This window comes from Eleginops maclovinus, chromosome 6 (genome assembly GCF_036324505.1).
Source record: "Eleginops maclovinus isolate JMC-PN-2008 ecotype Puerto Natales chromosome 6, JC_Emac_rtc_rv5, whole genome shotgun sequence".
Lineage (NCBI taxonomy): Eukaryota > Metazoa > Chordata > Actinopteri > Perciformes > Eleginopidae > Eleginops > Eleginops maclovinus.
In genome coordinates this window covers 7303773-7330918 of record NC_086354.1, presented here as the reverse complement: position 1 = coordinate 7330918, position 27146 = coordinate 7303773, and the positions used below count along the sequence as shown (strand labels likewise).

At 38.7% G+C, this 27146-nt stretch overlaps 1 protein-coding gene across 4 annotated transcripts in view; it reads left to right on the top strand.

Moving 5' to 3' along the window:
* The window catches only part of carmil3 (capping protein regulator and myosin 1 linker 3), a 101755-nt gene that overhangs the window by 29950 nt on the left and 44659 nt on the right, over window positions 1–27146 (top strand). For all 4 annotated transcript variants that reach the window (XM_063885164.1, XM_063885161.1, XM_063885162.1 and 1 more), the window contains exons 10-17: window positions 4579–4654; window positions 6247–6335; window positions 8385–8479; window positions 11129–11215; window positions 14275–14384; window positions 14969–15046; window positions 19919–19995; window positions 26302–26406. In XM_063885164.1, coding sequence (XP_063741234.1) covers window positions 4579–4654; window positions 6247–6335; window positions 8385–8479; window positions 11129–11215; window positions 14275–14384; window positions 14969–15046; window positions 19919–19995; window positions 26302–26406 — 717 coding nt within the window. The remainder of the gene's footprint in view (window positions 1–4578; window positions 4655–6246; window positions 6336–8384; window positions 8480–11128; window positions 11216–14274; window positions 14385–14968; window positions 15047–19918; window positions 19996–26301; window positions 26407–27146) is intronic.

The window sequence follows — 27146 nt, the reverse complement described above, 5'->3', positions numbered from 1 at the left end:
TGAAGAATTGCAAAATGCAGTGCACTATGAGAACCCGGTTGGGGCACAGACACTTCAACGATCGCTATCTTAGCTACATAGCGGCGGTTGCGCAACCAGCTGCTCAGGTGAACATGGCACTATGCTATAGAGATATACATCAGTATGTAACACTATACTGGAATGGAAAAATAGCCACTGTCAATTTCATTGGGTCAGTTGAGCAGTATGTAATGATTTGCTTCTGCCCATGATAATATTGCTAACTCACTGCTAGCTAATAACGGCTATTGTCACTTTTGGTGAGGGCACAGCCGTATGCGCAATCTGAGACACTATGCAAGGCAAGGCAAGTTTATTTATATAGCACCTTTCTTCTAATAACATTTAATGTAATGTAATATATAACTTGTAATCAACCTCTTTTGTAACAACTGTTTAAAATAGAAAGTTCTCTAAATATTTAAATCCCTTATCCCCGATTTAATTCTTACATTTACCTTAAATCTTACCCTACACCTAGAATTTTTTTATCTGACCTTTTCCATTTCAAAACATATATAGAAATCCTAAAATTAAACGTGTCCTAAACCCAAGTAGATCTGAGTGTATACGTGTAAAGAACATCAACCACTTATCTTACCTTTCAACACAAAGCAATTCAAAGTGCTTCACTAAAATGAAAGACATTTAGAGCATTAAGAAATAGTGCAGCAGAAACACATTATAAAAGGGCCTTTAAAAACAGTCATTAAAAAGCAACGATAATAAAACATGAATCACACAGGTCCATGAATAAAGGTTACAGTACCCTGCCGTTAATTCAATTCAAAGCAGCGGCAAAAAGAAACGTTTTCAGCCTGGATTTAAAAGAAGTAAGAGTTGCAGCGGACCTGCAGGGTTCTGGGAGTTTGTTCCAGATAGTTGGAGCATAATAACTGAACGCTGCTTCTCCTTGTTTAGTTCTGACTCTGGGGACAGAAAGCAGACCCGTCCCAGAAGAATGGCAGTGTACTTAGGGAAGTGTTCGAATTTACACACATTATTCGAGTGTGTTTACATTTAGGTGGAGTTTGTAATCTTGCATATATTTCCGTTTTTGTGTGTGAGAGAGACAAGTTCACGCTTTACTGCCCAACGAACTTGTTGGTGCACTTCTTGGCTTTACAGACAATCCTTGCAGTACACACACACAGACACACACACACACAGACACACATACACACACACATTCTCACTGATAAGACTGGATTCATTGTCCAACTTTTCTCCAACTCTCGGTCTGGATTGTTCGTTCTGTTACTGAAGCAGGACTGAGTCACGGTCTGTCCGGGGTTAATCTGTGGCACAGATTTTTTTACCATTCTTCTTCCATCTGGCTATGATGGATGGTTGGATCAACAATCAGCCAAATTGATGTCAAATTTATTTTGAATATTTATAATCCACAGTGCATAATTCTAAATGGTGCGTTGACGCCAGACGCGATGCGATTTTTGGGAGCGTCGCAATTACATGTAAAGTCAATGTAAAGACGCGCAGAGGCGCAAATTCGCTCCGACGGCGCGAATGACGTGATTGACCCAAGGAAGGGGGCTGCGTCAGTTGTGAGAATTACATTTTTTCAACTCAAGCATCCAATCCGTGTGATACGTTCTCGTGTAAGCCAATCAGCAGTGAGGATTTCAGCCTGCCGTCACTGAATCAGAAAACCAAAACTTCAGCCGTTAGCTGTTAGCACACATGCCCCCAGCTCCTCACATCTGTTCACAAACTGGAGAAAAGTTGTGCTTGTACCAACCACAGACTTTCTGCGGCATGGCGAATACATACTTATATCTGTATGACTTTGTTGTGAGTGGGGACGGAGCAGCTACACCGTTAGCTCAGCCTGATTGATCCGATCTCCATTCAGAAAAACCGCGTTCTGCCTGCCGTCTTGTCAGCACACTTGTTAAAGCCTTAATTTTTGGCTTTTACTATTCCGAATCAGTATGTTGTTATTTCGGCGTTATTATTAAACGTGTAGTACAATTAAATCACGGTAAATTATGTTCATTTTGTTGTATTTGGTATCTACCATAGTATTTGAATGATGCGAGTAAACCCAATTGAAAGCGGCATTGAAACTTGAGTGATTATAGCGATGACATGAGTGATATTCGCCTCCGGTGTGACTATACCATAATTATTTTTGTTCCTGTTGACCTTTCGGCCTATAGTGCCAGCAATTATGTCAGAATATCCACATTCCATAGCCAGGATATTCTCACAAAGAGCCATAAATATTCATTTTAAGGTGAATTAAAGACATTTTGATGACCACTACCGACCTTTGGTCTAACACTACAACAAGACAAATCTTTCACTTGTCCACAAGAGATATGAAAATCTAATGAGCGCCTAGCCATGACTTTTACACAGCAGATACATTCTCTTGAAAGACTGCACTCTGTTTGTTGTGGATGCCTCATGTCGTACCCTCAACTTTTCCCCACATGCTATTAAATGATCTAATAGGCTTACTGCCCTGAGAGTCTGTGAGCACAGTCATGCACCCAGGGAGGCTTTGATTCAGAGGACCCCGTGACCTTTTTCTCCTGTAAACTCTCAGGAGAACTCTGTATCTTAGCGTTTTTTAAGGTCTATTGAATATTAAAATCATAATTCTCTGTTGTGCAAATTGTCCGCTGTGATTAATGGAGCCTTAAAAGTTTCCTAGAAGGTCATCCTCAGATCATAATAACGTTAGTTTTCATCCATTCATGACTGTTGAATGGCCAGTAAAAGCCTCATAAAGCTCCGAAAGGCCATGGATATTGTCAGCTCATGCTCTATCGGTTCTTTTTTATTCCCAATTGGGTGTCTGCTTGGGTGGACATAACTTGATGTAGATGTCTGCATGGTAAGGTTGTACAATATATCGTTTCAGACGAGACATGGCCAATTACATCCCAAGAGGTGCACTATCGGCAGATGAACTCACTATAGGAAAACTCTCTCCCTGGTTAGCACATTTCCCTTTCGAAACATGTCGTGACCAGCTGAATGTCCTGGGGGAATATGGCTAACAACCTACCCGACCCCCTCTTTAACATAAAGCCTTTGTGACCTTGTGCAATTCCCTTTTTTTAAATAAACGTTTCAATGTAAATGTTATTTACCACAATGTATATTTCCAAAAAGTAATAAAATGTGTATTTTTAATATTGCTAGCTTAGCATCTCATCATCTCAATAACAAAACAGAATAGCTAATTGGCTGCTGGTGGCTGGAGCTTTTCATTGACTAACATGAGAGGGGGTACACATTTTATCTCTCAGCCAGAGAGTGTCACATTTCCAAATACTTCAAACAAATTTACACCCACTGGCAGCCTTAGACCATACACAGTATACATGTTAATAGGAGTCAAGTTACAAAGTAGGGTCTTTGTTTGCATTGGATTATATACAACTTGTAATTCACCTCGTATGCACTTACTAATATGTATTTCAGAACTGTTCAAACTTGAAAGTTCTAATCCCTTAACCCCGATTTAATTCTTACCCTTGATCTAGACCATTTTTTTACCTTATCCTTTTTTTTTTTTTTTATATATATAGAAATCCTAAAATGATGTTCCTGTCCTAAACCCAAGTAGATCGGACTGTATACGTGTAAAGAAGTGACAGATTGACCGTCAGTACCAAGACGACACATGAACACCAACACACCGCATGACTGAGTGAAACCTCATAGAGGTCAATTACATGTCCCGCTGTCAAAACATGAATCAACAGTCAGTGTTGATGATGAATCTTGACATCTTCTGCCCTCTCACACACACACAGACTCAGATGCGTCAGTCAGAATGAACTGGTACACAGTGATGGCTTGCCTGGTAATGAAAAAGGAACACCGCCTCTAACCATTTTTACTCCACGGAGATCTACTCTAATGTCTGGCTACTGCAGTTACTGGCAACAGGACCCCTCCCCTATCTAATTTACAATTTCTCTTCCTCTCTTTTTCACTTTGTATTTTCCCTATGTCTCTCCTTTTTCCCTCTCTCTGGGCTTATTCTCTTTCTCTGCTTGTTTGTCAGATGATATATAGCAGGTGTAGCAGCGGTGTGGCTGTAGTTGGACCTTAGAGGATTCTAAAACTCTCTCGCTTTCTGCTCTCACAAACACCCAAAGGATGGTCTCTGTGTAGCAGTTGATGTATCAGTGTTTGAGGTCTGTAGCTAGGATCAAACTGTGGCTTTATTGAATGACTAATCCACTGACCCCGGCATCGATCTTTCCATCTTTCTCTTTTTTTCCCCTTTTCCTTATTCTCTGCTTCTTCCCCTCCTCCTCCTTGGCAAGGCTGCAGTATCAGTCATCTTTTAGAAAGCAGCTCTGCCCCGAGTGTACTCCCTGTCATAATGATGAACTACTTTTTACTAAACGGGGAGTAAAAAAAAAAGAAGTTTGGCCCACGATAATGTGGATTTATGGATCAATAACATCAAATGGTTTGGAGCAGATGGAGTTTGCTAATTTAAAGATTTGAATTTATCTCTAATATGTGTATGGGTGTGTGTGTGTGTGTGTGTGTGTGTCTCCATTTCAGGGACTTGGCGGTAATCGTGGCATCCATTGCGTACAACACCTGGTTCACCAAGCTGCACTGCAAAGACATGCGCATAGTAACTATGTTTTTAAAATCTTCCTCACTTATTACTAACCCTTTTTCCATATCCAGACTACCCATTTCTTTTTCCGATGTTTCCTCTGCTCTTATGTGTGCCATCAGATTACATTTCTTTTATAGAGCAAGCTTTTTGTTCTGCTCATTTGACAGACAGACAGAGTATAAAGAAATATATATCAAAGGATGGTTTCAGAATGTTTACCATTTTTCAAAGTCAACATGAACCAATATCGCAATGGGTTTGTACCAATTCAGCATGTGCTGTATCCTCACTGTAGTGTCATTTCATCACAAATGAAAGCAAGTTCAGAAAACCATGATTGAAAGAGAACAGTGAGTCAGCTTTGTTTTATGTTCCAATTAAAGATAATGTGAATCTGTATTAAATATTCATAATGTGCATTAGATTGAGTGGTCTCCATCTGAAGTGAAAGCAGTCAGTTAAACAAACAAGTATTATTTGTAATATATAATATCAAGGCCCCTCAAATGTGGTTTCAAATTTCAAAAGAACAGTTCCGGAGATTTTGCTTCCTAGAGTGAAAACAGAAAGGATAACCAGCTGATTTTTGGTCGGCTGCCTCTGTCTGAAATCATGGGATTCAACCAGCCATTCAGATTTGTCTCCCATTCCTAAATCACATAGAGACTTATCAGAATATACCGTCCAAATTTGAGTCTCTACCTACACAATTCCTTGATTTGGCAGCACTTAGTGGCGATGTTGAATATTGCACCAAACTGGACACCCTTCCCTTTTCAAGACTCATACATTTCAGTCATTTGTCTGTTCCTTGTTCTTTTTGATTCTGAAGTGGACAGGGCCTAGCTTAAAAAGGGGATGATTTTTCCCAGACTTAGTTGACTGAATTTTTCATTATAATCTGATCTGACAAAATGTGGCATTTGACACAGGCTTTTGCAGGAAAAAATAGTAAACATTTTGACTAGTAATTACTGAAAATGTACCAAAATGTCGACTGTTTCAAGGTCTTTTCCATTAAAACGAGAAACTTAAAAAAATATTACTTAAAAATGACAAAACTTGCCTAAACGAATTTTCATTATGAAACTGGGCTTTTTTTAGAGGCTGAAACATGGGTTGTGTTGTTGTTTTTGATATGATTTATTCAAGTGTATATCATATAATCTGATCACAAAAAAAAAAGATTTAGCTTAATCAAACATCTTAAGAGAATAAACATTTGAGTGACTGAAGTGACTTTTCATTACATTTTGTGTGCCAACATCATCTCTGCTCAAATACTTGTAGACATCTTCCATGAAGCTGTTATCTTTAACATTTTTGTCTTAAGAAACTAAGATACAGATTTTTTGGACTACATTTAAAATATCTGCACAGATAACCTCTGGTCATGTACGTCTAGACATTTTCCATGAGGCTATTTATCTCCATGAACATTTAGCTTTCACAAAACTCCTTTGAAAGTGTAAAATCAGCAATCCATTAATCAGGATTTACTGATCCTAATCAGATTTCTGTTGCTTCAAACTACCTCTTGCCTTTACATTCTCTTCCTCTCTTGTCCCAGGAGCCTACAATGTGTTGTTTTGTATTTTCTCTAGGGGTCTGAGGTGGTGGACCAGGTTCTGCACACAGTCAGCAAGTCCAACAGTCTGGAGGAACTCACTCTGGAGAACGCAGGACTGAAATCGTAGGTTTGACATCTCAATCCCGCCCTGTCACCTCTCCTTCAATCTAATTTCCTCTTCTTTTCTTCCTCTTCTCACACCATTTCCTCTTAAACAACCCCTACACCTCTTCTCTTTTGTCCCTTTTATAATTACCCCAGTCTTTTCTCTTCCCTCGTTTCCGCTTTGCTTGTACTCTTTCTTCCCACCTCCTGCTCGTCTCACCTCTTCACCTTAGCTCGTCTCACCTCCCCTCCTCACTGCTTCTGTTTTAACCTTTCCAATTCTGTCTTTCTTCTTTTTTTCTCCCTCTCACACCTCTGTTAACCTTCATCCGATAAAGGTCACTCCTGTCTGTTGCCAACGTTTAAGAATATTTTTGAGCTTCAACTGGCAAGAAATGTCCCCTTCTATGCACGGATAGTGTCATTTAGCAGAGCCTTTTTCTTTATCACGTATTAATTGAGATAAAGTGGTTGCCTCAAGGCCACAGGATTTATTGCAGAATAGTGATGAGGTACCAAAAGTTTATATTTTCAACATGTTAAAACCCAATAGAGGGCAATTTTTACTTAATGCTTTCGACAAGCACTGCGCCAAACCCTAACAGAGAAGAACAATCCAACGAAATGCTCAAACACTGCAGTGAATGTTAAAGAGTGTGACTTTATAGACTCCCACCTTAATACCCAACTTCCTATAACCTTTTCAATATGTGACTCAAGAGATTTAAAAGTAATTTGCTGGCACAAATAAAAAAGTACAGCACTGTAAGAAAACAAGTGTGGAATTGCTGTTTGCAAGTACACAAGAAAGTACAGGTGCATTGAATGTTTGTTTTTTGTGTTCTTTAAGAATAAAGCTTCTATTGAGGTTTTTAAATCAGCTGGCTCTCAGAGTGTTTTATAATGTAATCACTCAAATCAAAAGAAGAAATAAAAGTAGTTTTTGTTGTTTAAATGTAATTTATAGTGCCTTGTTCTTACAGGTGCGTAAGCGGTGCAAACTGTTTTATAAAGGCAGTTAAGAAGTTGTTTGTTTATAAGCTTTATCCCCCCCAACAAATATGGATCAAAGGAAAGTATTTCATGAAAAAAAATACATTGTGAATTTGGGGTTTTATCTGTCTCTTCAAAATGAATCTTGACTTTTTGTCTTCACAACTTCTGGAGTTATTGGAAATGTTTGAATCTATCGAGTCGGAAAATTCCACAAATAGTGTAATACCATGAGTACTTTTGTAGACGTATCTCGGTCTGCAACTGTGCAACAATGCCAGATTTAACCGAATGAATAGACGAGATGAAAAAACGCTGCGCAGCATTCAAATGTCAAGAAATAAAGCTGCAAACTATTCGAAGCATCCCTCAAAAAAATAGGGTTTTTTTTGCTACTCCTGACTTCAAACACTCATGCTTGGCGGAAATATTTCTTTAAAGGTAGGGGTTTGTTTCCAAATAAATCAGTCAACTGCAGTTAACCAAGCAAAATATTCATAATTTAAAGAAAATTCGAGAAGATCCAAACTTTTGTAGTTGTTCAATATTATTTCAGTCAGTGCCCAAAACAAATGTTACAACATGTGAATTGAAATGAACACCAAACATCATTACCCAGGATAGTGTTACAGCATATCAATATAATGACATAAATATACTATAAACAACCCAAAATGTACGTGTTATCTTAAATACTAACTGAGCTTTTATTTTGAAATGTAAAGTAGGAGTACATCTTAGGTCAACTTTCGAAAAAACTTTTTTATATCAAATGGGGCGACAGTAGCTTTTGTAGGGAATTGGCAGGGGAAATGAAGGTTCACCGGTTCAAGACTCGATCTGACTTGTTTATAAGTGTAGTTAAACTAACAATGAACAACACGATTTCCTCTTGTGGGTTTAATAAAGTGGCTTCTTGAGTTTTTCATTTATTAGGTTATACAGTAGGTTTGAAAACATTACCAGCTACATTTATTTGAATTTAGTAAATCTACGGCAGATTTTAGACCAGTATTAAATTTGCAATTTTCACAAGCGCCTTATATTCCTTTTTCTATAACGTTTTGTCTCCAGGGATTTTCCGCAGAAGATGGCGTCGGCGCTGTCTGAGAACCCTGCCTCTGTGATTCACTCCCTGAACCTGGCCCACAACACGCTGGACAACCAGGGTAACCCATCCCAATCTACTGCCGTGTCTCTGGAGGCACCGATGATTGTTCTTTTGCTCTTAAAGGATTCAAAATCAATGACTATCCTCAGGGAACCTTTACTTTCTGTTCCTCTCTGCGTCTCTCTCATCTATCCTACATTTAGGTCTATGTAAGGTCCTGCTCTCTAGAAAATGTGGTTTTCATCGTCTGAAATATGAAGATCTCCTGTTTTTCTAAATTTTGTATCATGGCTTACCGAAAATCTTTGTGTTTTTTGATTAAACAAACACATATTTTTAAAGACCAAGCATTTAATCAATCTAAAAAGAATCGAAGGGATTAATTGATCATAAAAAGAATCATTATTTGCATCCCTACACTATACACCGTCCCCTCCCTTCAAAAATGTACATTCCCGGTGTGTCTTTTTTATATAGTTTAATAAGTTGATGTCTTTTGGTTCTTACAAAACAAGATATTTGGAAGACCTTACTTTGCAAGTTGAGAAGCTGGGATGTACATTTTAATATATATTTGTAACATTTTCTAAACCTAGAATTTAATCTCGAAAATGAATGCAAGTTAAAATACCATGGAGTAATGGTTATAAGGTAATATAACGTACACTTAATTGATCCCCGTAGGGAAATTCAGGTGTTATACTAGCAATAAGAGACAAGGAAAACACATGATAGGGCAGGTAAGGATACACACAGAGATGTAAATAATACTATATATTTTGTAAAGTAAGTTGCAGGATAGATTAATTTAAACAAATAATACAAAAATAGCTTTACACGACTTATCTCCCTTTTTAAATGTGAAGAGTTCCCACTTTTCTCACATTTTTCACTATTTCTTTGCCAATTTTTGACTAAACATCTATTTGATTACTCTTTAAAATGCAGGCAGATGAATTACTCATCAAAATAACCCTTTCTTTGAACCCCTATGTTATACACCTTGCTCTCCATTTCCCACTTTTTTCACAGTTTTATATCCTATCAAAATAAAGGTCTTTCGGTCATGAAATACAAAACAATTATTATTTTTGACATTTAAAAAAACAAACATTAAACGATTACATCTAGAAAATAAGTAAGGAGAATATTTGTTATTTACAACCCTACTCTATACTTCCCTTTTCAAATATGGAGATTTCACACTTTCCTTTGCTTTTATATCATCAGTAATAAATGTTTTTTTGTCCTGACAAGACAAGATATTTTAATACGTCACCTTGGACTTTGGGAAGCCGAGTACGGACATTTTTTACATTAATCTTAATCTAGAAAAAAATGTGAACGTTAATCTATCATTTAAAATATGTATTATTTTCAGCCATAGCGTTTACACCTCCTTCAGACTCTGCATGCATGCCACTATCACCCATTAGCTAATTCCTGCCCTCCCGCCTGAAACATGTCACTTCAACTCGCTTCAATTAATGCTTTCTGCTCACACTTGCCTCCCTCTGTTCGTATGTGTGTGTGTAGACTTCTTTATTGTGATTACAGCCACATAAGCACTGCAGCTTCAACCAGCATCACAATAGCCCTGTAATCACTGTGAAAAATGACCTTCAGTGCTGTGTCTGTTTACAAAGCTTCCAGTGTGTTTTTTATTCATCGAATGCCAGGAACAGTTTTACACACATTCCTGTGACAATCAGGAAATGAGGTTTGGCACTCCAAAAAGAATTACATTCTTAAATAAAGCTGAGGCTTTTCTATTATTTGTATAGCCATCCCTGCAAAGGGTTTTATCTTTTTGCTGAGTGGAAACTCTTTCTGTCCCTGTTATGTAATGTGGCTTGGCATATGGTATTTATACGTGTTTGTTTCTGCACTGGGTATGTGGGAGAAAGCGAGGTCCTTGAGTATGTTGGTGGGTTTTCTTTTCAGTTGTAGTATTCTGTAGGGTAAAGTTCTGTATATGTTTGGAGGGGGTGTACGGAGAGAGGTTGCATTTTAGCTTTATGTTATATAGCAGAGCTCTGTTTGTGCTCATAACTGTAGAAGAGGGTAAGTTTAGTTTAGCAACAACAAGATGATAGGGTTAGGATTAGCGGCAAATATAAAGAACTAACACATTTCTATGTACTTTCTTTTGCTAGATTGGCTGAAGAAGCTGTTTTCAGGGAGTACAGAGTAGAAGTACAATTGATGTGTTTCAGGATGGGGGGGGGGGCGGGTGGAGAGAAACTCACTTTGGAGGGAACTTTGGGATTTTAGCCTTTGCAGACCATTTACATGCACAAAAACCTATATTACAGGAAAGGGAGAGCCCAAAAAAGCATAAAACAGTCAATTTAACCGGCATTACCAGGACATAATACGGCAATTTGGAAGTGCCCTAGGCTTAAGGTGAATATTTGATTCTAAAAAAGGGCCATTTTGTATACCATTACTTTGGAACTTACAGTATATTAGATCTTTTGATGCCATTACTTTTGTACATATTGTACATTTTGAACAAAACACTTTTATCTGTAACAGTTTTTAGTGTGGCTTCTTTGACTTAAACTGTCATACTTTTTTTTTTATCAATGATTAAACCATAAGTTGCTCTGGATGTGTGTGATACATATTTAAACATGGTATTTATGATTATATGATGCATTTATCCTCTCTTCTGTCCTTCCCCTGCCCCTCTCTTTAAAACCAGGAGTCTCCAACCTGATTCAACAAGTGTGTCGCCTCAACAAGGGACTGCGCCTCCTCAACCTCTCCAAGACCTCCCTTTCCTCCAAGGGTAGGAGACCCCACACATAAAATGAAATGTGATGATTGTCCAATTATCTTTTGGGATTGATGCAACAAATGGTGCTCAAACACACTTTCTGTGACTCTGTTTTTGTAACTGCTGCCCACCATTCAGTTTCATTTTGTCTAGCGTTAACTCGCATAGATAAACGGAGCCGTGCAGTATGACCCATCTACCAAATTAATCCCCTTTAAAATCCCACGTAGGCATTAGTGCAGTGTCCCAATTCTATTGCTCTTATCCCAAACAGCCCAACCGTCCACTATTATAGCAGATTCAAATAGATCACATTTAAATCCATACATTAATAGCCTCAGCGTAATAGCATTTTAGATTATTATACTTTGATCTCATTGGAATCAGAATCAGGTTAATTGCCATGTAGGTTAACACATAAAATAAATGTGGTTTGTTTATTATAGTGCCTATACAAACACAATAAGATTTATTAAGTGGAAAAATATACATTTTAAATGCTATTTAAGAAAATAATAAACAATTACAATAAAATGAATGAAAAGAAAATGACAGTTTACTCTGAAAATCGAAAAATGTGCACAGAATTAGAAGTGGCCGAGTTATGAAAGATTGTACATACCTCCATTTGAATAACGATTTCATTTCATTTACACAAGCAGTAAGCTGTCCTACAAAGCACAATACAGTATCTATATATTTTGTCAACATAAACAACAACAAAAATCCAAATAGCAAGATTCTTTAGTGTCTGTTTTACCATTTATTGCTCAAATGTTTGTGAAAATGCAGCGTTGATTATCTGTCGGAGGGAGATTCTGTTGAAATGTCTGACCCCACGATATATCGGTGTGACATCTTCTGACCTCCTCTTTGTGGACTGGTTTCATATATACAGTATGGGAACAACTTTGAGTGAAAATCATTTGTGTAGTTTGTGACTTATTCACCACATTAGTAACATTTTGGATGTCATACATTGACTCGTAACCGGTAAATTATCACAGTGTAGAATACTCTTAAGAGGATGATACTTTTTCCACCACTGCATTTCAGGAAGATTACACAAAGGTGTTTTATTTAGGCCTCTATCACGGTACTCGGGGGTCTAATATAACCTGCCCAACATGCCATAAAATTGAGACATTACATCCTTTTTATCTATAGCACAATTTGCTCTGAAGCTCGAAAGCAAAACCTTTTTTACCCAACTCCCCTGTTCCTGTAGGGACTGCTTTCTGCCTTTTTGAATGAACTGAAGAGATATATGGCTGAGAGATGAGTGTTGTGTATACTGCAGACGACAACCTCGATAACCTGTAACAAATGGCTGAAACCACCCTGGGTGCGATTGTAAAAGGCAGTGGGATGACACAGTGATTCAGGGGGAACGCAGTGCTGGTGCTGACCTTCAATTGTAGGTGAAGGTATGACTTTGCAGGGGCTGAGCTTTACTTTGTTGAATATTTATAGATTTGTCTCCGCCCCTCCTTCCCTTCATCTCTAAAAACTGCTACACATGCTGAGGCGAGCAAGTGCACACGCACTCAGGACTCACACACACACACACATGCATCGTCAGACATGCGAAGAGGCTGATGTCTCTCTCATACACTCACACACAGGACATTGACATTACTTCCACTACTATTTCTCTGTTTAAAATAAAAACATGTTTTATTTGTTATTTACCTAATTTTATTTTAATTTAATTTTGTTACAAGAAACCATTTTCATGATTTAATTTGATTTCACTCAATCTTATTTTATTTCATCCTTCTTTATTTAGTTGTTTTTAATTCAGTAAATTTAATTTGGTCTATTAGATAATGGAGCAACTGCTACAAGAGCACATTTTAATTTGTATGTTCCTATTTTATCATATCTATATATATATTTATTTTAATTGATAGTTTTGTTTTTATTTACTTTATAATATACAAGAACACATTTTGCAATATTTAATTTGAATTGTTATTCCATTTCAAATGTTTATCTTTTAGACATTTTTTCTGTTGTGTTCTTTTTTTCACATTTTTATTTTATCAATATATAATTGTTTTATTTTGTTCATCTTTTCTTAAGTTATATATTTGAGCAACTGTTGTGAGATCCACTTATTTTAATTTATGTTATGGTTTTTCTTTATCCATGTTGTTTTATTCTATAATGGCACAACTCTTACCTGATCCAAGTTTATTCTTTTATATGGTATCTTGTTTCCCTTGTATTATTTTACCTGACTTTATTTATTTGTTTAGTATTATTTCTGATTCTGATTCACTCAGACTTAATGGCTTCTTGAAGTCTGATGGATAGACAAAGTGTGAGGGGGTGGGGGGATTAGATAACCTGTCCCCTCTTCCCCTCATTTGGCTCCTAATCGCTACAAATTAGGGATGAAGAGCTTAGCGCTTGCTAGCCTCAGTGCGGCACATGTACCAGCTCCCCTCCCCATTGCCTTAAACCAGGGGGAATGTATTCCCTACAACCTAGACTAGTGAATAGATTAATGATGCTTGTAAACTTTTTTTATTTGTCTGTACTGCTCGATATTTCTCCCGTGTTGTTATTGTGTCTATATTTAATCTTCGACTTGCCATTCCGCGCCGTGCTTTGCATCAGTCTTGCAGGGTGAGGATTTTTAATGAGGGCTTCCATCGGGCCCGTGGGTGTAATTGTGTAGTGATCTGATTTTGAAAGAATGATTTTGTGTTGTTTTGGCTTTCGGGGTACATTCAGATACCAGGATACAGGGGGGAAAACATGTCTGGCTTCCTCCTCTTTAAACCTTGTGTTGATACTAGCCTGCCACAGGAGCTTACTTGCCGCTGCGCAATTATTGTGTTAGCCACGTTGCTCGCTCACCCTCCTGCATTATGTAGTTTTGTATTCATTAGTGGCTAATAAGTCACGTCCAGAGCATTAAATTGGCCCCTGGGAGCAAATAAAAGATCATTATGAGATCATTAAATGACTGTGGGATGCATATAATTTGATTATTCAAACTTATTTGCCCTCCCCTTTTCGTTTCACCTCTATCACAACCCCCCCCCCCCTCCCCCCATTAGGTGTGGTTACTTTGTCCCAGGCGTTGTGTTCAAGTGATGACTACTCCAATTCTCTGCTCCATCTTGACCTCAGTAAAAACCCTGGGGTTCTGTCTGGAGAGGATGCAACCGTAAGGAAACAAATACACAAATACCATTCAGATTGAATTTGTTATAACTAACTAAGACGTTTGAAGAAAGTGTTTTGTCTTTGTTGACGTGTAAAATCATATTTTAGATTAAATATACTTTATTCATCCAGAAAACTGAATATTGTTTTGCTAAAGCAACATGTTATCAAGGCTTTGCACCTAAAGCCTGTACCTTATAGGTGCTATATAATCATTTTTAATGTCCAACAGAGACAGAGTACATGCCAAGTCTGGAGCATGTTTCTGAAGACTTATAGAATCTTAGAGTGTTTTATACTCTCTTGTACCTCAAAGTAAACATTAAAAAAGGTTTGCCATTCGACATTTGGACCATCAATGGTTTAACATTAGCCTCTTTCTTTAGCACAATGCTAGCAGAAAACAGAAATAGGAAAGCAACCCTAAATAGTTCCAGTTGTCATGTCTACGGTATTGAAGTGTATGTAAGCTTTGGATCAAAGCGTATGCTAAATACCCTGTTCTAATTTAAAGATGTCTTGCATTTGCTTGTATTTTCTTCCTATATCTCTTCCCTAAAAGACATTGTCCTTCTTCCCCTGCAGAACCTGTACCTGTTCCTGGCTCAGCCCAACTGCCTGGTCCACCTGGACCTCTCTGGGACAGACTGCACTGTGGACTCGGTTAGTACTCTTTGTCTCTGTTACAGTCTATATCCAGCCATCACTGTCTAAATCCCCCTTTAGGATGGGATTCAGGCCAAGAAACAGTAAGTGGGTTTCGTCCTGAATAAGAATCGCCCTCCATACAAAAACAATGCTAACTCAGTCTTCCTCCGAGCTCCTCTGTGCATAATGCTTTTAGTGATGCTCTCGAAATGCACTACAATAGAAACACACAGCCTCTTATGAATTATACAGGCAGAACATCATCTGAATTGCATCCAGGAGCTTTTGTTTTCAGGCGTTTGTTCACGTCTTTGTCACTTCAGAGGGATGACTTTGTCCGTGTTGTAACTGCGGCTAAATTTAGCGCGTCCACTGTGACAAAACGGTGTCTCGCCGCATTAGCAGATACAAGCTCACGGCTGAAAGGATGACGGAGCATTCTCTCTTTGTGTGAAAGCGTTCAGTGACCACGCTCGAGTGAGCCTGCCCCTGCTGGTTACTGCTGACATGGCAGTTATTCTTGTCAACACACAACAGAAAACGTTCTAAGTTACAAATGTACTCTGGATGTTTTTTAGTCTCTGTGTCCCTGTGGAAGATGTAAGAGGTTTGTGAAGAGAGCCGGCTCGCGTTTGTTGTTCGTGTCCCCTCGTCAGTGCTGCATTCTGCTGACAGGATACTGTGCAGCAGGGACCAGTGGGGTTGGACAGAACAGAGAGACATATCTGATTTATTGTGTTCTTTGTTGCCGGGAGATAAGAGGTCAGTCAGGCAGAGATTTACTCTAAGCTCTGCTGTTGCTCAGTGATACCATGGTGCATTCCTTATTCTGTAAATTGCCTCTTCCAATTACACAATACGCATATTTGCAACTCTGCAAGTTTTACACCGACCCATTTGCTTTCTTAAAGGGGCCCTATTAATATGTTTGGGGTCCACTCCCCCCTGCCTGAAACGTCTCGATTGTCGTCCTTTGTTTACTGCTGTAACATAGTGACGTCACGATGTGATCGTTGCACTTCCGCTTCTATTGGCTAGCACTCGAACACACTGTACATGATTAACTAAGGGGCGGGACATCTGTAAGCAGTTGATCGATCAAAAAAGAGCCAGCTAGGTAACCAATTAGAGCTGACTGTGTTCTTCACCAAAGTAACTTACCCCAAGTACGGTACTTCAATACAGTTTTGAGCTAACACGAGTACACCTAGGCTCCACTACATCTATAACAGCACTAGTTTTACACAACATATAATATAACTAGCTTCTAATACAAGTTAAATTGTTCAGTCATAATCCATTTCACTGAAAACTCTGATACAGCTGAGGCACAATGGACAGTAAAACAGTAAGACTGATTACAAAATGCCAGACTCCGTCGCTAACAATAATAACTACCATATACATTATATTATTAAGAATGCATCGCACTTAGAGGAACCATTGTTTCAGGGCTTTTGTCTAAACCGGGTAACAGGGGCGCTGCGCCTTCTTACTTTGTCTGTCCGCCCTCAGATTTCTCCTGCAATATTTTAATGTGAAAAACCCTGTAGAATTACTAAACAAATAGGAAACCATGTCAAATAGAACGACAGACAGCATAGACAGCTTTGTTTTTACAGAGCTCCAACGTTATTGGTTAAGTTTGCGGCGCCATCTTGTATACGGGCGACATGTTCATGATAATAGATATATCTTGTATACAAAATCAGCCCTGTGTTTGAGAACTTTTTTGAGAACACACTTTTTAAACCCCAAAGAGCAGTCGACTTTTCAGGCAGGAATCTCTTTCAGCAGGTGCCATCAATTGAGTATTGAGTTATGTGAATGAGTGGAAGACGTGCATCCAAACTGCTTGATTTGAGACTTTGTCTCCTCGTATTTCCCTCTAAAAATCCTGTTGAAACAAAAAAGAGAACTCCCTGTGACAGCTGCGTTTTGCTAATTGTCGTTTATCCCGTTGTGAGAAACTGTCTGAGAGAGAATTTGTCTCTTTTTAGTGTTGGCCTGTTGGATTGAATTATTAATAAGTTCCTGTTTTAATCTGCGTTGATGCACCGACAAGGGTCGATTAGTCAATTTGCGTGATGGATGGCACTGCCAGGGAAAAATGGATTTGTCCAATGGTTTAACCTCTCGCCAGCGAAGAGATGCTGCTCAAGTCCTATGAGAAATTGGGTTTTGATGCCCTAAAACTCTCTCCTCTCCAACAAACACAAGTAAGTCGTCTTTATTTCAAGATGAATTGGGTCACACACTCGAATATATTCACATCTGTACCTTCCAGAGCCTTGTAGTTTGAAATTGAGCCTTACCTTCACAAGATAAGAGCGGGATTGGATTTGCTCTTTGATGGATGGTACATGAATGCTTCATGATGACACGTTGATCGTAGAGTGACACAGAATAATTCATTTTTTCCAGTGGCTTTTTTCTTCTATACTTAATGTGAATCTTGACATTTGATGAATATTAATTCTAAACTCATCTAATTTGCTGGTATGGTTTCAGCTCGATATTCTGATACAGTGTAATACGATTACTCTTCTTATTGCCCATTTGGTCCAGCTATCGGGAACTCGTAGGCTCGCTCTGACCGCCCTTTCCGTACACACTTTGAAGTATTGGTAGGAGCACAGTGTCTGCTATTTTTAGATCTGCTGCTGGGGCTAAGGAGAGATAACCCTGAAATGGGCAAGAACATAAAACATTTCTAATTTCCAACTATTAGGGCCGAAATAACTCAAATTCATGGTTCCCATTTCAAATGTGTCTTTCATTTTTCCATTTAGGGACATTTTTATTCAACAACTTCGAAACATTTCAAGGATATGGCATGGCTCAAACAGGTTCAATGATGGTCTTTTTGTCCCGCCCCCCCTAGCGCCACCAGGAGGTTGACATGGGGCACACCCATTCATGTTCCCCTAAGGATGAACTGTTATCACATGTCTCCCTGTACTTTGTGCTAACATGCTAAACAAAAATGGTGTCGACAGGTTACTGTTCTACCTGTGTCTGGCACATTTCTTGGTATCCAAAGCACTGCTTAACAGAGCTGCTAGCATGGCTGTAGACTTGTGGTTTCAGCATCACATTTCATCTAAATTGAAAAGCCAGCCTGAGCCGTTAGGAATTTGTTCAACCAATAAAAGGGTGGAAAATAATATTTTGCTGTGCTTGTAATATACAACCCTTTTTTTTTTTGTTATGTGGAGAGTGGCAAAATTATTAAGCGTTGGGTTTAGTAAACCTGATACTGCTTTTTTTCCAGCAATACAACAAACCGGAAGGTGCTTGCGAAAAATAATTGATTTCAAAGTTCTTGAATGATTTAGGCCCAAAATACATTTGTGATCTCCTGCTACATTATGAACTCTCAGGTCTTCTGGGACGGGTCAGCTTTCTGTCCCCAGAATTAGAGCTAAACAAGGAGAAGCAGCGTTCAGTTATTATGCTCCAAATATCTGGAACAAACTCCCAGAACCCTGCAGGTCCGCTGCAACTCTTACTAGTTTTAAATCCAGGCTGAAAACATTCCTTTTGGCTGCTGCTTTTAATTAACCTATTCTTATCTAACATTGCACTGTGACTTGTATTCATGTATTTTATACCTTGTTGTGTTTATTTTATTATCTTTGCTCTTAAATGAGTCTTTTTAAATGCCTTTTTATACTGTGTTTCTCCTGCACTATTTTGTAAATGCTCTTAATGTCTTTCATTTTTGTAAATCACTTTGAATTGCCCTGTGTTGAAAGGTGCTATATAAATACACTTGCCTTGCTCTCACACTTGATCTGAATGAGCTTGTCACCGCTTAGTCCAACAGCAGTAAAGCTTGAGAGTTGGACGATAAAGTCAAACACTCACCGGCTCCAACCAACTGGCTTTTCCTTATCTTCATATGATAGTTTCTGTCTGACGGACATGAGCCAAAGACAAGTTTTTGATCTGATTTCCATATTGACGTCACCATCACTTGTGAAATATATTTGTTTTAAATGTGCGCAATCACAGAGAAAATGCTGGGCACGTCGTTTTTTATCAACGGGGGGGCCGCATCCTATGGAAAGACATCTGAACTCATTGGAATCAATTGAAAATAGCCCCTTGCGTCTCGATACGGACCATTAGTTGCTACTGTACCCGAGTAAATGCCGGTTTAGGTCATTGCTTACAGCTGACCTCCATGTGTATGTATCCTACTACCAGAGCCAAATCCCCCTATCAGCATTTCCCCGACAACACTGAGACGCCACAATTTAGAGTCTGGGATGAAATGACCTTTTAGGTTGAAGTGCCTTGCTCCAGGGCACAATGTAAGACAGCAGCATAAAGTGTTTTTTTTACCTGAAGAAAGTGTTTTCTCTGGGAATAAGACGTTCTTCCAGATGATTTGTTTTTCCTTAACTGTCACGCAACTCCATGCTCATTACACTTGTGTACGTGTGGTTGTATCAACGTAAAGAGAAATGTTGCATCATCTCCCATAAACCCTTACCATATGGCCTGAAAAAGGATCAAATAAATCCTAAAACAAATTGCCAAGACGGCTTTGCCCTGATTTGACCAGAGGTAACATCTCATTTGTTCTGCTCCATTAATACCAATGTGCAGAGTCAGGCTTCGATGAAATTCTATAACCTAAAGCCATCTGTAATTCCACATTGACACATTAGGAGACATTTTTATTGAAGAGGCTTCTGCCAAGGAAGAACTACTGTACAGAAGCATCACTTTATTCTTAGCGTGTTCGAAATGCAGTTGTGTCATATTTAATGTTCGCTATACTCATTTGTGCTGTGTTCAAGAGCCAAAAAAACAGTTATACAACACTCTGTAGAGAACAGAACTCATTTATCTCTGTCTTTCTGTTTTCTCTACCAGTTGTTTGGGGCCTTGCTGCGAGGCTGTTGCGCTGACCTCTCCTACCTGAACCTCTCCAAGAACACCTTCTCTCACAGGTGGGCGTCGACTCCACTGTAAACCCTGTTGTTGTTGTTTTTTATTCTAAAGAAAAAAAACTAGTTCCCTGTCTCTGACTCAGCCAAACAGCTCTGGAGATATTCCATTCAGGAGCAGAACAAGCATCCTCATTTATTTTCCGCCGCAGATTAGCATTTGGCCCTGGACCTCGCTAACGTAATTAGCGCACATGCTAGGCTCGCCCCCGTAACTTGTTCCGACTCCGGCTGCATATACACTTTGCCTGCAGAGTGAGTTCCCGTCTCTCTCTCAATGTACACATGTCTCTGTTTGCTAACAAGTTTTCCATCTGTCAAGCACTTGTTAGCGTGCCCACAAGTCTTTTGTCATTTTTTTATTGTGTTTGTGTGTGTGTTTACCTAGCTGGCAGGCAGTAGGGCCTCATCATGTTGTGTCCCCCAGGTGCCCAGGAGCTTACCCTGCTCAGCATATTACATTACAGAATTACTGGGGAAGGAGTCGGTTGAAAAATGAGACTAATTTTAGATGGGAATTATTGTTCCAATCCCCAGGCACCCACGCCTGCATGTTTCCCCCTCTTTTTCCCTCTAATTGTTTTATTTCTATCTACTGTGTTTTGCAGTCTGTCTTTTACTTTTTTACCATTTTTACTTTTTTGTAACAATCTTGCCTGGTCAAAACAAGTAAATACAGTTATTTTAAAGAGGCTCTATTGTGCTTTTTGGGGTTTGCCCTTTCCTGTAGTTTGTTATATACTGTAGGGTTGTACTGTGCATGTAAATGCTGGTCTGAAAAGGCTAAAAACCAAATTTCCCATCACAGAAATGTCGACATCACTACCTTACACTTCTATTTGCTAGCGCTCCAACACATTGTACTTGATAGGGGCGGGACATCTCTGACACATCAAAACAGAGCCAGCCAGCTAACCAATCAGAGCAGATTGAGCTCAGACAGAGGGTGAAAAGAGATGCTGCTCCACAGGCAGTATGAGAAAGATAGTTTGAGACCTTTATGAAAATTAAAACATGTAGACATATCACAAATATGAAACCTGAAGATGAGCAAGGGCAGGAGATATTTGAAAATACGTTAGAGCAGCTTTATCGTTAAATGAAGAAAACTAAAATAGGCATTGAGAAATCATGTCACACTAGATTAAAACCAAATCCTTTGCACTTACTATCTTTTTGTTCATCTTCCCTGTTCCCTCACATTTTGTCAATCCATGCTCTTGCTGGATCTCTTGACCACCCAAAACTCATTCCTCATGAGATTGAATTTCCCAGCATTCCACTGGCCTTTCACTGGACACATCCACACTCCATCCATCATCTGACCTTTTTTTTTAAATCCCCCTCTTTCCATTGCGGATTTTTCTCACCTCCTCATTCTGCACTTATAATCCCTTCTCCTCTTTCTCCTCTCCATCACCCCTCTTCCCTCTTTCTCCACAAATCTTCCCTTCTTCCTCCTCCCACATTATGCCTCCCTCTCTTCATAGTTCATCCCACCTCTCGCCGGTCATGGGTCCTCTGGTATTAAATGCTCAGTGCTGCCGGTCAGACGGCACTGGAGCCACGAAGCTGAATGGAGCTGATAAGAACCGCCCGGCTGCCGCTAATGAATATGGAACAGACTTCCTCTGAACCCCTGCATGCATACACACACTCGCCTTGGAGATACAATGAGCAGCTCATATAGATGCAGTTACACACATGTACACGTGGGGTAACAAGCTGCTGATACGCCTCCCTGGAGTGTGTTTTGTGAGAGAGACAGTGACACAGTATCTGCTCATGCGACAGAAGCCTTTCTGTATCAGCGTGGTCCTGACAGGCGGTATGCTAATCGGTACAAATGGGTCAAAGAAGAGCTGCTGTTCCACACACTGGGAGGTTATCACAGTAGCAATGACGGGCTTGTAAAGCAGCCTGGTTTCCCCGTCCTAATGTAATCTTCTTATTGCCTTCCACTATTACTCACTCTCTAATGACCATTTCCCCTTTTTCTCTTTCGTAACTTGATATTCTTTTACCCTTTTCTCCTAATTCATCCCAAATGTTCTTTTATTCATTTCCTCTCTCATACCGTTTCATCATCTGTGTGGGGTACATTTCAGAGCATTATGAAAGAATCGATTGTAGTTGCAACTTAAAATCAACTGCTGTCTAGAGAAAGGATATTGTAATACTTGCGAGTATGTGTGGCACATTTGGACACAAAAGGGACTTTATTTTCTTTCATTTTGGAAATGCAAAAGCACATAACTGTAATGTGGGTGCTTTCTGTCTGCAAGGTCAAAGTGGAACATCTGCATGAACATTAATTTACATACTTAAATGTGCATAAAACATAAAATATCAAAAGGTATATTTGCTATTAACCTGCAAAATACGCTGACTGACACTATTCAGCGCATACTCAACTTATTATTCAGCATTAGTCCATATTGGCAATCAGATGATGTATTGATCACACTCCACACCACATGAACATACATTAGATCATTTCAGGTTGATTAAATACAACAAAATATAATTGTGTTTGTAGAAAATAATACAGTTTCCATGTCTATCAACATTTTAGAGTCCATAAATATGCCCAATATTACTGAGGGCCTAACATATGCTTTCCTCCTATAGAGTGGCACCCAGAAGTCTTGTATGTGGAAGAGATTTCCATAACACATACGCTCAACCTCATATTTCCATTATATTTGGGAAATTTGATATATTTTATTCAAGAAGTAAAAAGATGTTTTAACCTTGTACGTGTGTGGTTAGTGATTTAAATTAACACCGACCAAGTGCTAATTGTGGCCTGTATCATTGTCGAATTACAAGCCAACTCTACTGATCCTAAATCAAATTCTGAGGGGCTTATCTTGAACGCTGCAATCACACCAGTCAGTATAAATCATGCGCGAGGGCAATAAGGGCTTATACTCGCAGTGCAATATGCACAAAGGCATTTGATGAAGCGGAATAGAAATTGCTGGGGTCTAGTGATTATTCATCTTATTCTCAGCCAGCCACATTACCGCTCCATAGCAATTAATAGAGCCCTGTCCAACACATGGGCAGAAAGTTTGCTCAATGATCAGAGAGGGGACTGCAGAGCAGCTTTGTACTTATGATGTCCTAAAGGTTTAGATGTAATGCAAGTTTGATGCTAAAGGAAGGTAGATTTGTAGTAGAGCACCTTTATCGTTAATTGAAACAAAAAGAGCCCAAAAATGAGCGTTGGAGAACAGTTTTCACAATCTGAAATTATATGAAAACTATTTTCTTTGAGAAAAAAAATGAAAACTTACTAAGAACAACTTCTTTTAAAAACAAAATATATAAAAAAAACAAGTCAACGTTTTCGATGAGATATGGTACTTGATTTAGCACATTTGCAGAGAATTTTTCATAAACTAAAACTAGAAAAATGAAAACTCATTTGAAGCGATATGGCCTGGTTAAAATCAATGTTCATTGTATATGTAGCTGCGTATCTGAGGGATTGCAAGTGGCCCTAAAACCTTCTGAAAACCGAAACTGAACTAAAAATATCAGATTTAACTAAATCCAAAGTGAAATTGAATGATCAAAACGAAATTACGATTTAAAGAAAACACAATTCTAAACCTTTACGTTACCTATTTCTGTAGCAGATGCATATCTTTGAAAATTAGTAAGAATAAAAATACAAAAGGTGACAGATTTTAGCAAAAACATTGTTCAGTTGAAATTGAATGAGTCCAGGTTTCAGTGAAATTTAAGGTGTTGTTAAAACTGCTGAAATGTCAGATGATGGGGAAAAAAGTCATTTTTAACATTGTATTTCTTTTTTTATCGTAGTGTACGGACGTATTCATGCAACGATTACATGAATCAGCGATTGTGCAGTATTTCACACACTAAAATAGAACTAGTAGTTTAAAGTGTTTCTGAAGAGTCAGCAGGATATAAATAGTAAAGGTCATTGTATCATAGTATATTATCCTTGCACACATACAGAAATAGACTGCCAAACAATAAAGTCATTTATCTAGCTCCGCTACCTTAGGGATATCTCGAGTCAGCTAAATGATATGAAATGGATAGTAAAATCGGTTGGTCCATCACTTTGATTGAGACCTTGATATTTCCACTATTGGACGGGTTATCGGTAGAACTGTAATGATGAGAGCACAACATTTTTTGTTTAATCAACAGAATATAATTATATTTTGATAATCAAATAATTGTTTTTTATTTAAAAAATGACAATAAATGCAACTTTCAGGATCATTTTTTAATGTACGTTTCGCTGCTATTGTTTGTTGAAATGTAATCGATTAAAATAACTGTAATTAAATGTTAATATCTCTGAGTTTTGGACTTAACTGGAACTGAACTGGACCATTTTTGACCTTTTTTCTGATATTTATTAACAATTTATCTTGATAATAATAGTAGATAATTGATGCAGCATAATTGATGTTTTATCTTGTACAGACATCCATGTTCTCACTACTCTTCCTCTTACTCAATATAACCTTGTCCATTACTTTTCATGCCACATTACCTACAAAACTGATCAAAAACATTCCCATAAGCTGCTGTTGTACTTTGTGTTGAGTCCACATTCTCAACTGCTAACACCGACCATCAGAAAAGTGAACATATGGGAAGCAATTTACCAGCTAGTGTCAGAATTCCCCATAAGTCATTGTAAGAGTATGAGCATGCTGATGATAGCATGTAGCTCAGAGCACTTTTTGCCTAAGTGTGATCCTCACACAGCCGCCGGCAGGGCTGTTATTTTCTATTACTTCATAACGCTATGATGAGCGACTTTATTAAGAAAGCAAAAAAGATTCCCTGAACCATCTGGCACTAATTGATTCTGTAGAACAAGAAAAGAAGTACAACAAAGTGAAGGAAACATGTTGCATGGAGACATTTTGACGTGTGACATTAGAAAACACAGCTGTAGTTAATAACATTAATGACTGCAGTCCATATATGGATCTGAGCCCTCGTTAACCAAATTAGTTACACCTGCTGTGCTCTCCCTGCTATGATGAGTTCGAATGTCTGCCAGGAAAAAATGGAAAGATGAATTATCTAGAATAACATAATTGGTTCCCTCTCCTTTCACTGGCTTTTCTCTCAAGAGTGACTTTTGCATGGAGGCTAATGAACAACTAAAATGATGAGTCGTGTTAGCTAAAATGCCTCGTCACAGAAACGGCGCTCGTTAATTAGGATGATGCTGGAAAAATTGAGCCATAAAATGAAACCGAAAAAGCCATCTGCAAGTGAATAACACATCATGTGCCTGAATATGGATAGAAGGTTATATGTTCCTGAAAAGACAAACCAGATTTTTCTCAAAGATAAATTCATCCTCTCCCTCTCCTCCAATGGCTCTCATCACTGTCACCCACTGTTTCTGGACTCCCTCCTCATCTTCCCCTACTGTGAATGATTTGTGCAGTTGCGGCAGATTGCTTTGACAAGTTCTGAACACAAATTCGAACCGGCGTACTGCATGCACCCTGTGTATGCAGATAGTCCCTTTTTATTTATAAGGCCTTTGAGTCATGTTGTACATACACACACATTTTCAATGCCCTTCCTCTGATGACGGGCTAATGCAATATGTTCCCAGCAGATGGTCGGATAATTGGTCAATGTTACCTTTTTAACCGGACCCGGTAATTAATGTCAACTTCACCTTTTCTGAGTCTATGTGATATAGTATATGTCACACCCAACATCTGTCTTCTTCTCTTCCCCTCGCTCCTGTTGTTCCATTTCTTCACGGTCAGCTCTCCACTTGTCTGCTCCAAAATTCCTGTCATCAGCATATCGACACTGCCCGTCATCCGCCGCCTTGTCACCACCGGCTTCTTATCTTGTCTTTTGCTCCCCTTCCTTTCGGTTTCCGTCCGTCTATCTGCCTGATTGTGCTCCATCCAATATGCTCACCCTCTGTCTCCGTTCTTTTAAAATCGTTCTTTTGTTTTTGTTCTTCTTCTAGGAGTGGCTTTATATTAAACTGAAAGTACAAAAATTCAAATTAATCTGAAACGATATTGCTTGGTATTTTCCACCTTAAAAAATAGACAGCGCTCATTTTCTTTAACTCTCGTGAAATTTAACTAAAGAATTTGAAAGGACAGGAGATGGCGCTATGCCGCAAATACTTTGCAATTCTTACTCATCATTTGTTCACCTTCATTTCGTTTTCTGTCTGTCCATCTGTGCTCTGTCTATTGTGCTGACCCTCTCTCTCTGCTGTTTTCAAATCTTTCTTTTGTCTTTCCTTTCTGTTCTTTTTCCCAGGAAAGCGAGAGATTCTCTGCCAACTTTCCGCCAGTTCTTCAGCTCCGCATTCAGCCTGACCCATGTCAGCCTGGCCTCGGTGAAAGTCCCTCCTGATTCACTGAGGTGAGTCTCTGTCAAAGATTTCAAGGAAAAAACTTTATTTTCTGAACAGAAAATGCATTAAATGGAGTATCTGTACATCTTGCAGTACTCTTATTCAGTGTGCGCATGATTTATTTACGTCTAGATTATATTCAGCTTATACTTCGAAAACAAAAAAGAAATCCAATGTGAACCCATGGTATATTAAAGATGTTATCACCCTAACAACCTTGGGGAGTGATGAGATGCAGATGGCCATGCTACTTTGACAAAGCCATCTCTCTGAGAAATATAAATAAATCATTCAAAAATAAACAATTCAGTCCGATAAGCACATGAAATCGAAAATGCGCTGTCAAGATACTCAGCTTTTTATTTTTTCTGTGGAATGGCCGGTTTGACAGAAGAAGTGACCTGTGAAAAATAAACCCTCCAGATTCACAAGTGGGAGAAGAAAAGACCTTCAGTGACTGTCATAAATATACCAAAGCCACATCTGAAAATGCAAGCAGAATGTTAAGTCGACACGTATAAAGGAGAATATATTCAGGTTTAAGAATCCAGCAGTGCAAGTTAAAAAGGAAACTGCATATCGTAATTGAGCATCTATTGGATTGGTCGGCAACAGATTACATAATAAAATGGATAGTTTACGGAGGTTGTTGCATGTTGAATAAGAATTAGACCTATAGTAATCCAATATGCTGAATCAGAATCTGTAAAATAGTTTGGTGATTTCCACTGATTTAGACTTAAAATTT